We start from the raw sequence: 18,137 nt of genomic DNA, 5'->3' as shown, positions 1-18,137 counted from the left end.
TGCATAAGCAGTTTGCAAATAAGCAGAAAAATAATAAAGTAAACAAACAAAAACTCCTGCCACATTGCATGCATTATTTCATGCATGTTGGCCTCATTAATTTGCCACATTGAGAAATGCAGCTTGGATGTGCAATGTGAATGTGCCAACATCAAAATTCCTGCAAACATTATAACTTAATCATTTATAGCATTTATGTAACAAAGGCATGGATTCTGAAAATTTTCAAATAAGATTTGCCAGGGTTATATAGTAAAATGTAAGACAACAAATAACATAGCTAAATGCTGACTTTTGCAAAGGACACTACAATTAATAGTTGGCTTTCTTGAGCCTGAGTAATGACATGATACCTGCATACATGTTACCCTTTCTGTTCCTGAAAATATCACACCAACTCCTCCTTGGTGCAGAAGAGGTGATAGTACCAGAAGACAAAACCATATGTTAACCCCTAGCTCCCAATGTGTAATCTCAGGGGCCAAATATGTGCAAGTCTATGGTTGGATCACCTAACTTTTTAAAATTTAGAGCAGCTGTGTGTTGGCTCCAATGTTGATTACAGTAGCAGAACTGGAAGGAGATGGGAGTTTATTTTTTTTTATTCCTTCCATCATTGCTTTTTCCAGATATAAATAGTCAGAATGGGCTTTCCGCTTTCTAACAACAAATCGATCCATGGGAGATTTGTGAAAATGGAGGACTGAACACAATTCAGAGGGAAACCTCAGGATTCTGCATGAGTGTTGCAGCCCCTCCAAACCTCAGTACTGTATATTCCTTTATCCAGGGGTAGTCAACCTTTTTTATATCTACCGCCCACTAATGCATCTTTCTTGATGGTAAAATTTCCTTACTGCCCACCAGTGCTCAATGGAAGGAGGATTCAGCTTGTGCCATAGAACTCACTACCACCCACCTAGAATCCTGAAATGCCCATTAGTGGGCGATGGGACCAGGTTGACAACCCCTGCCTTAATCAAAGGAACTGCCAGTTTAAGGCCAGAGTTGAGGTTGTCTCATGTTGATTCAAACTGGCGAGCTGAACAAGCTCAACTTGGAAACCAAAACATTGAAAAGTCAGCCTGGGATACTGCCCACGTTTGAACTGATTCAGCAATCCAAATATCAAGAATTATTAAAATATAAACCCCATGTTTTAGACTATCAAGATAATTTGTTCTTAAAAAAAACAAACTGGGTCACGAAAGCAGACAATTCACACATTCAGCTGGAGATGATAACGCAACAGGGTAGTGTAATGGGAGATCTTTCCTGCCTTCATAACGATAAGTCTTCACAGTGAACCAGAGCATAAGAACACCTGATCCCTCAACAAGAATGACAACAGAAAGGTAAGGGAGAGGAGATTCGTGGAAGGACCCAATTCATACCAAAGGCAGTGTGGTTAAAGGAAAGCTTTGGCTGCTCTTCCACCAAGTAATTGCAAGTGCTGCTTCCAATGAAATGTTTGAACAGCTCAGATGAAGCATGATGTGTAAACACCAGGAACAAATTAGAACTTCAAATGTGCAAATATTATTAGCACAGAAGTGACATTTCAAACTACACCACATATGCAATGCTAGGGTAGGTATCTTACCTCAATGTTTAGTTCATGGTTGGATTTTAGCAGCTCTTTGGGAACAGTACAGGAAACAGACTGAAACTTCAAAGTAACATTCTCACAGTTCTTGCTTCCAACTTTTAGCACTTCACCTTTAACAGCTTCTGAGTCAATGTTATTACCCTGGGGGGGGGGACAGATAAAAAGAATTAGAAAAAGAATTACAAAAGAAAAAGAAGATAATAGGAAAGCTTTACCAAGCCAGGCTCATTCCCCCTTACTAAACTTTTTCATTAAGGAGATATAATAAAACAAATGGCAGTGAGTGGTCATTGAAAATGGCATTGATTCCTTCCACAGACTTAGAAACACACTGAGTTCTGAATGGCAATTAGAATGCATTAAATCAAGTTCATTGCTTGCTGACAGACTGGTTTTAGGAACCGTCTTCAAAGACCAAGCCATACAGTATTCAAATGGCTGAACAGAAAAGTATCTGCCACTTCTACTCTCAACTGCATACAAAACGAGTTGCTGAATGGCCATAGGAACCCATCCAGATGGGTTTGTTTGTTTGTTTGTTATTACTATTATTGCTGCAGTTTGAATCCAGCCAAATGGGCTTCAGGTGTTGTAAAACAATCCTAGGAATTCGATATGCCTTGGATAGACTGAACTTCGATGAATACCAGGAGCTCAATTGTAAATCACAGATACATACAGAGAGAGCCTTATTTTCTTTCAATTTGGTAATACACTTTGCACAATCCTGTAAAGGAGTTCAGTAATTTTCCATTTATTACAACTGCAGAATAAATCCAGACAAATACTCAGGCTTCTTACTGGCAAAGGTAATGCACTGGATCCTGAAGTCTGCAGGTTTAAGGGCTTTTGAGTTGACACACATTCCCCAATCACAGTTATCGACTTGTCAGTCAACTGATGCTACAATTATGTCTCCAGTGACTGTTTCTGTCCTTTCAAGACACTGTGCAAGGGGGTTTCTGAAGGCCTGATTGGATAACCCCCTTTTGGCTGAGCCAGGCTTTTATCTTCCCCATACCTGGTGGGCGTGACCTGGCTGAAATGGTTTTGTGGCCCAAATGGGTAGGTCTAAGATCTAAGTAGACCCATGGGCTGGTGGTTCTCCATCCCTAGCCTAAACAATGGATGTTTCTCTGTCTAACTAGCTAGATATGCTTTCTTAGATGTCATTCATTGCCTCAAAATGTGAAACTAATATGGATTTTGGAGTTTTAGTTGGCATGAAAAATATATTTGTGGATTCTGGAGGAGAGAAAATCCCTCTTACTTCCCCTGCAAAAGCCCCAGACCTGCAATTTGACATGCTTAATCAGCTGTGGTAAAGAGAGTACCCTGCACCTGGCCGCCCCTTTAAATATGTCAGGGGCAGGCAGGGCACAGCACCCATGGCCTTGCCTCTGAGTGGCCTTGCAGGTGAGGCCAGCCCAGAATGGAAGGCCCAGTGCAGGCGGAGGTAGGTGGCACCAGGTGACAATCCCCTCTCCCAGCCACACAAGAAGACGGCAGCCTCCTAGGACTAATCACAGCCACACCATGTGGCAACCCCCCCAAAAAAAACCAGAGCCCCATGTGAGCAGATATTCTGTGTCTGCTTATCCCAGAAGAAATAAAAGTTACAGCAATTTTAAGATTCCCCATAAGAGTGAATGGGGAACACAGAGCTTCATTTTCTGCAGAGTAGCTCAGAACCCAAATCATAAGTTGACAGAGGACAGAACAATTCAGATCAGGGTTGTTTTTTTTAAAGCACAGGTAGAAGATGAATGTTAGGGTCCCATGTGCAACCTTACGACAGCCTGACTTTATCTGAAGTCACAAAGATAGACTTTTAAGATGGGGGTGTCTATCATGGACTTTTCGCATTCTTCTCTGAAAACCAAAAACAACTGTCCAGATATGTTGCCTAAAGGCTGTGGAAATTTTTTTTTCTTCGAGTGGTGGCGGCGGCATAAAAGTACCCTGTTCTCTTTGAGTGAGGTAAAAAAGAACCTTTTGGCCCGAATATGTTCACATTGCTGAAAGGAAAATGTGCCGCATTAGATTAGTTTTACTGAAAAACCAAGTGATAAAGGCTCCTCTATTCTTCTGACACTAATTAAGAAAACAGATAAAAGAATTTGGTTTGCTAAGAACTGTTTGTTCACTGAACCAAGCACTCATTTAATTTCATGCTGTGGTTGCTTAATTACTGGATGACAAAAACGTGATTATGAGGCATGTAAACTTGTCTCTGGTTTTTGTTGTTTTTGTGTGTGTATATAAAGCTCAGAATGCTGCCAATTCGGCCCACAGTGACCTTTTGAACAGAAGGAACACAAGTTCTCAAAAGCTGGCCTATGGTTTATGAGTGCCTCTCACTTAGAGTTTGATTTGTGGGGGAGGATACTGAATAACTATAATAGTTTACCCTATGATGCACTTCTCATTTTAAGTAGGGACTCACCACTGATATTTAAAACACGTACCTAACACTAGTGCAAGAGCTTGGTGCAGGATACATACTGCTCACATGTGAACTATATTTGGAAGTGAACTATATTCGGCCAAAGTGAACTATATTCGGAACTCTGTAGGGAGTTATTCAGGATTAAGTGCTGAAATTGCTTACAACTACAAAATTGCTGACAAAGGCACAAACATGGGTAAGGCTTGACATTACTCCTTAACCAGGTTTACTTTTGTTGCCAACTGAATCAGTGAGTTGGAGGAAAGCAAACACAAACGAGGATCGGTTTCAGTTATCACACGTCAAATTTTCAGTGAAATCTGCCAGGTTTCATTTATCCAATTGCCCAACACAGTCTGAATTTGTTCATTTCTGCCTCTGTGTCCCGCTCACATTTGCTAGTGGTCCTGCCCAGTGCTAAAGTCTGCTTCCTGGGATGTAAAACTGTTTAGCAACCTTTTTATAGATTTTTTTTAAAAGAATAGAAAAGCCAGGGGGTCCTTATAACTGACAGCAGAGTTCTAGACCTGACCCAATCTTGGTTTAAAGATGTATTGCTACTCAACAACACAAGCTCTTGGGCAAGCACTTGTAAAAATATAGCCAAATTCCTTACTGTTTTACAGGCATAGCATGCCTGTTAACAGAAGCCAGTGCTTTTCTTCCAGAAAAAGGTGCTGGTACTGAGTATCCCTTGAGTACCCTCAGAAAAAAAGCACTAACAGACACTAAATATACATGAAAACCTAAATTTAATCCAAGCTTCTCACATCTTGTCCCATCTGTATGCCAGTCAAAATTATGTCCACATTGTTGCTTGCTTCAGATCCCCATTGGTTCCAGACACGTTTCTCAGAATTCCTTGGGGTGATGTGGGCAAGCTCATTTACTACATTAAAACCAAATAGCCCTTACCTTAATCACAATATTTTGGTTTCCCTTGGAAATCACCACAGGTTTTGAGGGAATGTAAAGACCGGGTCATGCACATAATCAAAATTAAATGCAGGTGAGATGACTCCATCAAAAATGAATAATACTTTTGTCACAAAAGGTGGTGTCAGGTTATATGATCCTAGCATCGGAGTTGTGCAGCAGATCATTTCAGCATTAGAACGATGATTACATTCCTAAAATAATAAGGGGGGAAGAGGTATTAGATGTTTACATGCCTAAAATACGAAAAGGAAACTGAATAAGTAGACAGTTGGGTATCACAACATTTTATATGAAAGGCTGCTTGCTGACTTCAACTTTTTGTTGATTTCTGCTTTCAGAGAATTGTCCCAATTATAGCTTGCATATTCTTTTAACTTAGCAGCAATATGAGTTTTCCATTATAAAACTTCACACTAACTTTAAAAAATTGTAAAGTTAATTCTAATCATGGACATACCGGTACTTTGCAACACACACCTAGTGATGTTACATAAACCGGGCTTAAACAAGTTATATTAGGGGCATCTCTCTGTCTCTCTGTCTCTCTGTCTCTCTGTCTCTCTCTCTCTCTCTCTCTCTCTGTGTGTGTGTGTGTGTGTGTGTAAGTCTATGGATGTGTGTCTTGGACAGTTAGAGTTGTCTTCTACTTTTATGTCCAGCTAGAGACATCACCTTGCCAACAAAGCTACGGTTTTCCAGGTAGTGATGTATGGAAGTGAGAGCTGGACCATAAAGAAGGCTGATCGCCAAAGAATTGATGCTTTCGAATTATGGTGCTGGAGGAAACTCTTGAGAGTACCATGGACTGCAAGAAGATCAAACCTATCCATTCTTAAGGAAATCAGCCCTGAGTGCTCACTGGAAGGACAGATCCTGAAACTGAAGCTCCAATACTTTGGCCACCTCATGAGAAGAGAAGACTCCCTGGAAAATACCTGGGAAATATGGAGGGCACAAGGAGAAGGGGATGACAGAGAACGAGATGGTTGCATAGTGTTCTTGAAGCTACCAACATGAGTCTGACCAAACTGCAGGAGGCAGTGGAAGACAGGAGTGCCTGGCGTGCTCTGGTCCATGGGGTCACAAAGAGTTGGACACGACTAAACGACTAAACAACAAAAACAGTGTCCAGTACTCCTACCATTTAGTCATTTAGACTAAACGACTAAACAACAAAAACAGTGTCCAATACTCCTACCATCTTGGGAAATGGTTCTTATGTTGAAAACTCTGGGAAGTTGTAAATTCTGGTCTTATTTCCACTGGTACAGGTTTCTTTATGCACCAAGGGATGGATGCTCAAATGAGATCCTACATATTAACACAAAACAATGTGCCCACTTTCAGTACACACTGAGCTTCTAAATCTGTTGACTTCCACATTTGTTTCAATGGGGAAAAAATATAGGTCTCCACTTCAAGATACGACAGCTCCATAGAAGCAAATAGCACAACCCGCACCTGCAAGAAGTACAGCCATGAGAAATTGCTCAAATGGCCAAGTCTGCAAGGTAAGGAGGAGTACTTTTCTACTTAAAACACATGGGCATGGCAAAAAGAAAGAAAGGGAAAGAAAAGGATTTTGGTCTCGCTTTACCCAAACGTAGCTATATATTTTTTCTGTGACGTGTCATCCTAAAAAGAGGATTTATTGACAGTTAAAATGGTTATCTTTGTACTGCAATGCTTTGTACTGTAATGCTGGATTACAAGAACATACACACGCAGTTGTTTATGTATGTTAAATGGTAGGGAACTGAGAAGACAGTCAAGAGTTGACAGTCAAGTGTCACATGTATATTCCCCCCCCCCCCATCTAATTGGGGAAGTGAGCCTATAACCAATTTGTAGAAATGCAAAGCATGCATACAAAAATAGAATGCACATTCCAGTAGCTCTGTCAAACTCTGTTGCCAGCTTAGAAATTCTGGTGTGCTTTATGGCTGACTCCGGGCCAAACTACATATTGTGCTGGGATAACCACAATTGATCAATCTTTCTTTATTAAATGCAGCTGCAGGGGTTGTGGGCAGTGGTGTATTGAGTTATTGGGATGAAGTAGTAGCATGGAGGGGTGGAGCGTTTTAGCTCCTTCTGCAGTATAAAGCACACAAACACATCAAGCTGTTATTTGATCTGCTGCGGGAAATACAAGTGCCTGTGTTTCCGTCCCAGTGGAGAAAATAGCAGTTTGCATGCATGTCAAGTATGCAACTGAGAGAGATTTGCAACAAGAAAACAGTATGGGGGGAAAGGGGTTAAATGCCTGCAGCTTCTGTCCAATCAGATTAGCAGCCACTCCCTAATGTTGCATTAATAATAATAAAAAAGTCAAGAGATCAGGCCAAGATCTTCCAGAATAACACACAGTTTATCTCACAGAACTCTAAACCTCTGCCATTTTATCTAAACTCACATAAAGCATTTCTAGAATTAATCTGAGGCTGTTGGTTTGCATGCCCATGGAAAATTCTAGCCCAGTTGCATCATTTTTTTCACGTGAAAGAACAGGACAAATAGTACATGGCTGAGGACTGTGGTCTTTCATTCAGTTGAAGGCTGGAGCGGAAAGAAAAATAACCCAGCAATGGAATTTATTTAAGACAATGGAAGAAACATTCCAGACTACTGCCAAAAATGCTATGGGCATCTCAAACTCAAAACTGGCAGCAGCTGGGAATGCTTTCTTCCCCACTGTCCTACCTAAATTATTGCAAATCATACATTTGAGGCACCAGGCTCTGGGAAGGAGGTGCGAGGGCTCAGAGACGCTGCAGGAACCCTCACGCCTTCTTCTCAAAACACAGCATCTCCGAGAGGTCCAGTGTTGTCTTTAGGTCAGGTCTACATGTGCAGCAGAACAAGGCAATATAAAGGACAGTACTGCTTAGCCTGCATGTGGGAGTCATCACTTTTTAACGTTATCCAGAAAACTAGCACATCAAGGACAAAAATCCTAGTTTGGCCAGCTTTGTAAATATAAGCGTAGGTCCATAAAAGTTACTAGCCTGCAATTCTTCTTACTCCCACTGCAGGCTGGAGGAAGAGGAACAAACACCTCTGTCCTTCCAGCAGCAGTCGACTGCATTTCTATGCTAGGCACAGAGGAGGAACAGAGTACCCTGGTCCTCCTTTGCTAGCCAGTTCTCTCAGATGCATTGAATTCCATACACTTGCAAGCAATTCCTTCTTGCTTATGGCTACCAGGCTAGTGCCGAAATATAAGGTTTAGCTCAGTCATCTGTTGTCTGTGCTGGTTTTCTATCTGAGCATTCATTCATTCATTCATTAAAAATTAAGTTATTTCCCCCTAGCTGTAGAGTGAAGTGATGCAGGTAATCCCCCCACTCAATTCTGTGCCTTATTAATAAGAAAACAGATATTGTTCCATAATCTTGCACATTTCTTATATGTATGCCTCAAGGGAGCACATGCAGATTGCAGGCACTAGGCGCAATCTGGGTACCAACTGAAGTTAAAGGTGCTTAAATTAAATGCTTGTGGCGGCAATCATAAACATAGGGTGTAAATCCTAGACAGTGGGACTGACTTCTGAGTAAGCATGCATAGGAGTGTGCATGTAAATATGTTGCGTTCCGTTTACATTAAATAGAATGAAAAAATACTAGCAAGTCATAGACTAAGCATGTAACTACATTCATGTTTGCTGCAATGGCCTCAGGCAATTATATCCCTTTTCATTAATAACTACTTTAAAAGATAGCTATATTCCTATGTAGGTGATTATACACAGAAGCATTTGTATACATCAGAACAGATCCTGGTAATCATACTGATTTCATTAACGTAAATTCATTGCACATCTTATCTACTTCAGAGTACCAATGTCTTTTAAATTAATAACAGTGACACTTATAACCTAGTTTGTGGGCATCTCTTAGAATAGGATCTATAGCTCTTTACTTTATCAGGCCAGTCTCGAAAAAAGGATGCTTTCAGAGAACGATAAAAAATAAATAAATCTAATAATACTCTTTAGTGGTGATGCAATGTGACTGATTGGGAAGGTCAAGAGACATTGCATTTGTTGTGCCCTTATTGCTAGGTAATTTGACATGACATTCTTACTCTGAAATTGATTTTAGAAATTGAAAAATGTGATGCTTTTCATGAAATACTGCATTGATAATCTCTAAGAAAAAAAATTCCAAATCCATCTGATCAAGACTAAATTAACATTCCACCTATCTTATCTGGCTTTTAAAAAAACATTTTCCTTGAATGTTTCCACTGTATTTCAGGCAGTGTTTATTCTTTGTTGTAAAAATAAAAATAAAAATGGAAGTATTTGCAAAAAGTTGACTACTGCTGAAATATGTATAGCATTTAAGTGAGCTGCAGGAAAGAAGGAAGCCTTCTTCAAAAATACACATGGCTTACAATATGAAGGCATATGTATTCTTGCCTCAGCACTAATTGTGACCTATGAGGCAATGAAAGCAAGCCATGACCGATAAAACCTGAACTCCAGTATCTAACTTGATTTTTAAGAAACCTGCGCAACAACAGGATAAATGTGGAAGAAGATCTGTGTGCCTAAGGGCATCACCTGGTAGCTGACCCAGATAAAAGCAAGGGGTAAAAAGGTAGCATGTTATAGCATCTCGACAGTCATGGCAGCCCAGAGGATAAATGGCCTTTCACAGAGAATCTAAAGCATGGGTGCCTAACAATGTGAATGGGAAGATTTAGGTGATCAATAACAGACTTGGAAAAAAAGTAGACGGAAATAAAAAGGAATTGTGTTTGGCCTAGACAGATGCATCCACCCAACTGCAAAGATGTCTAAGCTAAGATCTGTCATTTGATATTAAAAAGGGTTCACCCCACCCCGAGCATTCCAGTTTCACCAGAAAGAGTGAATGAAACGACAGTGATGACATGTGGACGTCTAATGCAGAAAAGGGGTGGTGGTTGCACACACTGAAAGGGCTCTTTCGGATGTTAATGATCCTGCCTTGTTAAAACATAGTTTGGGAAACTAGGAACAGGTGCCAGGCCAGCGTGCACACCAACTTCACACGTGTATTTCCACCCATGCCGGCTTCAATTTCCCTATACTGTATACAAACTTCTCCACGACAATGGCACTTCTCCAACAAGAATAAAATTCAGCCTACGTGACAAAGAATTCTTCAACATGCTTGGCTGGTCTTAATATACTTTGTGGTATTTGAAAGCTCAGCTGGCATATAGGCCTGCACTGTGGTGCCTGTTTGCCCAAATATACTGTACCAGCAAACCCTTTTAGAGACTTTAAAGAAAGCTAAGCCTCCCAATGCAACGTGATGCTGTCATCTTTAATGCAAAAGGTCGCATCATTCTGTCAGTTAATCAGAAACTAGAAGATATATAGAGATATGCAGAATAAATCTCAAACAATTCAATTTTACCTACCTGAAGATAAGTCCCAATGAACGCAGTGTAACTTACTTCTGCGTAAATTTGCCCAGGATCGTGCTGCATGTTCTGTTTGAAGGTATTGTGCATATTAATCTAAAGTTAGCACTTTTGCTACAGACTTACCACAGTAAAGTTCTTGCCCAACTTAGGGACGGTTACCACCATCTTTGGAGAGTGTGCTGAATTCAGATTGATCCCCTGAGCTGTAATTGTGCTTCCACCACTGAGAAAAAGAAATTGAAACAATAATCATAGAAACAAATACCAATCCAAAATGCAGATCAGTATTTTCATTTTCTTAAATATCAATATGTTATTTAGACTCAACAGATTAAAAATGGGCCTTGTGAAAGAAATGAACACAAAATGAACACAAAATCAGAAACCGCAACCCTACCTATATAGAGCAGTCCCTTTTACTCCCTGCAGTGGACTTCTATTCCCACTTCAATCACTGCGTAAGGTTGATTTGATTTCCCCCACCTTGTTCCCGATGTAGATCTTCACTGACCCTTTCTTTCCTGGCCAGGTAAGGCACTGTTCTGTGGTTCACTTCAGGTGACAAAATGTCTTGGCTCCCATACATGTGTGTAAGAGTGTGAGTGTGTGAGAGATGTCTCATTCGGACATAATGCTAAACTATAGTTAGTGTTATGAGACTGAGCTTATGCAGGGCTTAGGCTCACACACTTCCTCTTACTCTTCGGCTTGGTCATGAAAGTTTGAAAACTTTCACTTTTCTTTTAGATTAACTACATCTTACTGTGTTGTGCAAACCTGGACAAGCTGTGTTTATCTCAGCTAGGGTTAGATGAAGCAAGCCAACTTCAACCCATAGTTTATGAAGCTGACCTGTTTCTACTAACCATAGCTAAGGTTAACCGCAGTCTAGGATTCAGATGATATGCTAAACTACAGTTAATCTAAAACAGAAGTAGAAGCTCTGTATTTCCTCTTCATGGCTACACCAAAGGAGAAGGGGCATGTGAGGGGGTGTGCAAGTTCACAACGTCTAATTCACATAGCACTAAAGCCATATGCAGCCAATATGTATGAATGGAGACTGTAACACCATGATGGGGTTAGGGTTCCTAAATTGTCAATAAAACCCCTTTCATTTTTGGGGAAGGTAGTGGAATCCAAATTATATAAAACTGCTTGGCATATTACCTAGGAATAAAAATTCAAATCCGTTCGGGAAATTTGGTAAGCTGTGCCACTCTTTGCTCATTCATTCCCATGAATATATTTATTGGAAATTTCACTCACCTAAGAAAAGATTTGGCAGGATAAATTTTAGAAACAGTAGGGTTTTCTCTGTATGTAAAATGACCCGCTGAACGAACCGCTGAATCAATTTTCATTCTGACATGACACTCTGACACTTCTCTTTCCGGAGCAGTGTAGCACTCTATGGTATTATCAGACACTCTGCACAAGAAGAATCCACAGGGGGAAATGTTTGCTATAATCGCTGTCGAAAAATACATGCTGCATATTTTCTAAAACTAGCCTAAGTTAGTCATTAAATTACGTAACATTGGCTACAACCCCCTAACTTGATATCCTAGTTCTGAAATTAAGCCACCACTTCCCAATTTGGATGACACTGTGGCTTAAACTCTGAAAGTTTTTGCAGTTTGGCACATGAAAAAGGAGTTGGGGAAACACCCAGGCACAAGCATTGTTTATTAGGCCAATATCATTCTGTCTGAACCAAGGCAGTGACTTGCTCAAGCCTACGCAGCAAGCTTTAAGGTGAAGAGGGAGTTTGAACAACAGCGCTCCTGAGTTCAACACTCTACCCATTACACAACGCCAGTTCCCAAACAGAAATCAAAATGAAGAAGCAAAAAGAAGGAAAGGGGAAGAAAACGGAACAGGAAGGCTAAAACACATCAGCACACTTAGTATGAACTGCAGCTCTCCGTGTGTAAATATAGTTCCAACATTCCATCAGGGTAGGCAAATTAAGGCCCAGGGGCCAGATCTGGCCCAACCGCCTTCTAAATCCGGCCCGCAGACGGTCCGGGAATCAGCGTGTTTTTACATGAGTAGAATGTGTGCTTTTATTTAAAATGCATCTCTGGGTTATTTGTGGGGCATAGGAATTCATTCTTTTTTTCGGCCCCCCACAAGGTCTGAGGGACAGTGGACCAACCCCCTGCTGAAAAAGTTTGCTGACCCCTGCTCTAGCCCAACTTAAAAATGGAACTGGGGGAAGGTGGTACCCAGAGCATCTTCAGGAAACAAAGTAAGCAGGCTTCAATTTGGGACACAATTACAAGGAGGCAAAACTCGTCCCTCACCCCTGACACCAGGTTCACCAAGCACAGGTAGCCCCCTCCTGCATACTCCTATGTGCACCTTCCACACAAATGCATGGCTGTTTTTCCACTCCTGCTGGAAAATAATGTCAGGTTGCCATAGGCATCTGGCCAGTCACTGTGAGAACAGAATGCTAAACTAGGTGGGCTTGATGCAGCAAAACTCGTATTGTGTTCTTAAATTAAAAAATGCACTTGGGAGAGTGAGGGGAAAATGTTTCCACCACCATAGATAGTGTTTGAGGCTAGACATCCACCGGCCAAAAATGTAAGAAAAGCAGGGAGAGATAAACAGAAATGCACCATTTGGGGGTCTCTTCAATACACAGACCTCTCTTACACACTGCAGGCCCACAGATTGTCTATACTGCACTAGTTAACTTCCTGTTGAGAAAATAATAATGCACTGTTTTCTTCTTGGATATGCGGACAATATGTGATTAAGTAATTCAGTAAATAAAGTTTGAGATTTCTGACCCTTGCTTATCTTAATGCTTCAGAGTTCTGATATCGGTTTATATTGCTGCTTTTGATTTATACGTTTTGTGGTTTTTTTCACGTGCCACCCTGGTCACCTTGGGTTGAAGGGCGGAACATAAATCTAATGGAACAGAACTAATAAAATAACAACAGCCTGCACATTAACAACACTGAAAACACTGTTTCACGTTATACCTTGTCAATCTGCATTGTTTACTTCCAACATAAATCTCTCGAGAATTCCCGCTGCTTAGGTATTCCCCAGTTAAAGTCAACAGCGTTCCACCAAATCTTGGACCATAGGTGGGTGAGATTCTTCTTATTATGGGATCCTGTCAAGTAAAAAGAACGCAGCTTGTTAATTAAAAAAAAAAGAGCAAAATTAAGAATCATATTAAAAGAAAACATGTATAATGAGGTAATCATACTTAATAATAAGAAGTAATTTTTTTTAACGGTTAACACAAGGGTGGGGAACCAGAGGCTCAGGGGTCAAATGTCCCTCCAGGACTGGACCTTGAGACCCTCCCTAGGCCATACCCTACCTCAGCACCCCCCCCCACCAATCCTGCTCTGCACCGTATTCTAGTGCTAGAGGTTAGGAGTGTATGCATAGAAATCTCTTCTGCATGGCCTTGCTAAGCAAAAGTACAAATCACTTCCATGCCCCCTGGAAGGTTCCTCACAAGAAAATGCAGTCCTCAAGCTGAAAAATGTTCCTCGCCCTTGCTTTTAACACTTACCACGTAAGAGAAGGTATTGAAAGTGGCATTAGCTTGTCCATTTGAAACGACACTCGGTACATTAAAACGTGCATTCGTTACATCGCCAAGTGTGCACTCCAACCTTCAGCAACAACAAAGCAAAGACATTATTTCTAATTACGTTATAAATATAAAAGAATCACCCAAACTTATAATAATAATCTTCGTTTTTTAAAGTTGTTATAGCTTTTCCTGATGCATAATTTTTATTTATTATTTTATTAAATCAGTAATTCTAGATAGCCCTGAAGCTGTAGATATTTTGCCAATAATCTGTGATGCATCTCTGACTTAGTGCGTGGAGGGGGAGAGAGATGAGAGCACATTCCAGTTTCTATGTAAACACACTTTTTAATATATATTTTGTTCCAAACAGTGGGTGAAAGATCAACGAAACTTGTCTCTTACAAGCGCTCTGCCCTAACAGATATTACAGTGGTAAGAAAAACTTCCTTGGGTGTTCCCAAGAGTATCACAAAAAGTACGTGTTAGGACAGCTTTATCAGAGATTTATCTAAAGGAATGCTATGATGAGGCTTGCATAAGCCACTCAAAGAAAACAAGTCCTTTAATGACATCATCCTTACAGCTATGCCAGGACACAACCCCCAAAAGGTAAAATGTTAAAGATGTAAATTAAGAAGTAGCTGTTAGTAGACACCTTCTGTGATCCTAAAGTACTAATTGGAACCAATTGTAAGACTGACAGGAACCAAACAGAACTAGTTTGGGACCTGAACTATATATTTGGGCTTGGTTTCTTCCAATGGTGCCACAGTAATGTTTATAACTGCCAGCTTTAACTGCCTATGATGTAGCAGCAACATCTCTTCCCAAGAGGAGATGCATAGGTTCTGTTGTTGAGGGCTCTGTGGTCCAAGGTGGTCAAATTCACAGACCTTTTCTTGGAAGCTCTCAGAAGTCACCCAGAAGAAAAGGAGCCGCGAGTCTTTCCAAACAACCAAAGAGTCCTTCCAAACAACCAAATGCTACCGCCGCCTTTGTCCCCTTGGAGAGTCAGGGTATGGAGCAGCTCTCGAGGCTATAGAGGGGTAAAGGTAAAGGTACCCCTGACCGTTAGGTCCAGTCGCAGACGACTCTGGGGTTGCGGCTCATCTCGCTCTATAGGCCAAGGGAGTCGGCGTTTGTCCGCAGACAGCTTCCGGGTCATGTGGCCAGCATGACTAAGCCGCTTCTGGCGAATCAGAGCAGTGCACGGAAATACTGTTTACCTTCCCGCCGGAGCGGTCCCTATTTATCTACTTGCACTTTGACATGCTTTTGAACTGTTAGGTGGGCAGAAGCTTGGACCGAACAACAGCAGCTCACCCCGTCGCGGGGATTCGAACCACCAACCTTCTGATCGGCAAGCCCTAGGTTCTGTGGTTTAGACCACAGCGCCAAGAGACCAAATTGCTAAGGTCTATGGAGCATGCCATGACATTTCCCCTCTTCCTCCTTTACGGCCCAGCACTGTACTACAACCAGAGTTTCTTGGTGGTTATCATCCTCAAACAAAGGGTGGCTTGTGTTAGCGGAAGTGAGAGGTGTGAGCTGCAGATCAAGGTTTGTGGCAGCCAGCGCCCATCCTCCGCTGAGAAAGCCTTTGGTCTGAGAGGTTGGGCTGCTATGCTGTACACACGGGTCAACATTTCTTACCTCCACATTCTAGATATATTGGTGCTTCCACCCATATTGATACACCAGATTAATGACTGAGGCTGGTGCAGAGCCAGTCCACATGGCTAGCTAATTGGCTGGGAATCTACACTTGGCAGGGTATGTTAGTAACAGACCTTTAAATCTTTTTTTGCATCCCCAGTGAGATAAAAAGGCACTCATATGAAATAGGCAGTTCATGCTATACAGAACTAGGTTAACAGACAACAAACACATGCAAATAATGATAAATAAAATAAAGTGCTACTGAGAACTATTGACAAAGTAAGAGCTATGAGCTGGTTTTTGGAGCATCTTCCAGCGACACAGTTTGCCACGCAGCAACATTTACTACTGAATATCACACTTCAGTGACAGATGGCCAAAGAATGCATAGTACGAGTTATTTGGTGTCTTCCATCGCCCATGTGCCTCGTGATACTTGCTTATAAAGACAGCATTGATCTCTTACTTGTTTTTGTCACTAGCTTTGACATCCAGAATGCACTGCTGTCCCCCAATAAGAACCGACATTTTTTTAAGATTCAACTTGTTGTTTCTGCTGAACCCAAAGTCCCACCCACACAGGGTCAGTCTTGTTACACCATCAAAAGCTGCGCTGCTTGGAAGAATCTGAAAAGGAAAAAAAAAAAAAAAAACAGTAACACACTTAGGATTTCTGATGGGCTTTGAAGGTGTTTTTCAAAAGGGAAAATAATGGGAGAAAATAATTTCTTCTGCTGGAGAGTACTCTACCCTTTATCTTAATTGTTCCTCACCTTTCATTCATCACAGTGTGAGCATTCGCAGACAGTAGCAATAAATAACCCAGCCACTGCTAGAAAGCTCTGAATTATTATGTTTAGGGGCACTGAACAAGCGCTGCATTGTAATAGTCTTTTTAATACCCCTTTAGCTTGTCTTTTATGTCTTTCTTGTGGTATGCAGAAGAACACAATGCACTTATTTTATTAGAAGTAAGATAGTGAATAAAAGAATATCAGTAACTTATTTCGCCAACGTGATGAAAAGGCAAGAATTCATGGCGATGATAGCTTCAAAGACATCTAAATCAAACATTGCCTTGGGAGCCACAGAATTAGCAGGGCTTCTACAATGCTTTGGCTGAATGGATACCATTTGGTTACTTCTACATTTTCAAGTTAAAAATAAACTACCTTGCAGCAATGTAGTGACAATCCAAAAAGGAAGTGCTCTTGCCCCTCCCACAACCTTCTATATATTGTAAATTGTGTTGTAAATATAACAATGGTGGGAAAAATATATGAATACTATGGAAGTTGTTCAAATTTCAGTGGAGGGTATTCAGCGAGGCGCTGTCAATAAAATCTGACAATGCTTTTAAGGCATATATAGACTTTTAACAATAGCATCTGAGTTTGCAAACATTCAAGCCCCTGGGCTAGAGAACAAAAGAATTAACTCATGCTTGTGATGGAATGACTAAAGTGACTTTGGCTTAATATTTTATAGTGAGAGTTATTTTATTCCTAAGAAGCAGCACAATTGTGTCTTTCATCATGAATCCTGCTTCTTCATGTTGAATCCGAAAAGGACATTTCTAGCAAAATTACTGTCCCCTTTGAACATCCAAAAGGAGCTGGCACATTTCATTTAAACTTTATTGACTTGGCTTAATACTAGAAGGATTTAGGAAATGAAATGCCAAGGGCGAAGTAGGTATTTTGAAAATGCTGCACAAATTAAACCATATAAATAGTGAAACAATTGATCCTAGGGAAAATGAGACAATGAATTAAATCCAGACCCTACTAAAGTCCATTTGGAATCTACTCCAGAGTCGTCTTTATGTATGTGCCATATTTCCTCAATGTCTTACATTACTCTCCCTTGTGTAAATGAGACTCTAGAGTTTGTTGGGCTGCAAAATCTTCTATCAATGACAATTAGGCAGAGGGCCTTCGCGGTGGTGGCGCCCGTCCTGTGGAACGCCCTCTCATCAGATGTCAAGGAAATAAACAACTATCTGACTTTTAGAAGACATCTGAAGGCAGCCCTGTTTAGGGAAGTTTTTAATGTTTGATGTTTTATTCTGTTTTTAATCTGTTGGGAGCCGCCCAGAGTGGCTGGGGAAACCCAGCCGGATGGGCGGGGTATAGATTTTAAGTTATTGTTGTTATTGTCATTATTTAGCCATGCTAATGAGCAGGACATCCCAGATTTACAGAAGCCAACCCAGCTTCTGATGCCAATCCTAGATGTCCCTTTTTGGCTCCCTCTGCTTCCTTCTCCGCAGGCACTGCCTCTGCTGCATGAAGCTGGCGCCGCATTCTCCTGGGAACCAAAAGAACACAAACCACAAAGATGCATGTGTTTTTTGTGCCATGCTCTCCTATTCCTCTGGCGCTGCTTCTGGACGTACGTTCGTGTGTGGCGCATGTTGTTTGTGGTGGTGAACAGCAATGAGTAAGGGCAGCCAGTGGGAAGATGCAGGGGGAGGCGGT

At 41.1% G+C, this 18,137-nt stretch overlaps 1 protein-coding gene across 1 annotated transcript in view; it reads right to left on the bottom strand.

Moving 5' to 3' along the window:
• The window catches only part of MET (MET proto-oncogene, receptor tyrosine kinase), a 100,710-nt gene that overhangs the window by 19,817 nt on the left and 62,756 nt on the right, over positions 1-18,137 (bottom strand). The window contains 8 exon segments of the mRNA XM_033161593.1: positions 1,604-1,750; positions 4,974-5,026; positions 5,029-5,188; positions 10,545-10,644; positions 11,691-11,852; positions 13,424-13,560; positions 13,972-14,074; positions 16,124-16,284. Coding sequence (XP_033017484.1) covers positions 1,604-1,750; positions 4,974-5,026; positions 5,029-5,188; positions 10,545-10,644; positions 11,691-11,852; positions 13,424-13,560; positions 13,972-14,074; positions 16,124-16,284 — 1,023 coding nt within the window.

Source organism: Lacerta agilis, chromosome 10 (assembly GCF_009819535.1).
Source record: "Lacerta agilis isolate rLacAgi1 chromosome 10, rLacAgi1.pri, whole genome shotgun sequence".
NCBI lineage: Eukaryota > Metazoa > Chordata > Lepidosauria > Squamata > Lacertidae > Lacerta > Lacerta agilis.
The sequence above is the reverse complement of the archived record's forward strand: the minus strand, read 5'-3'. Positions and strand labels throughout refer to the sequence as shown.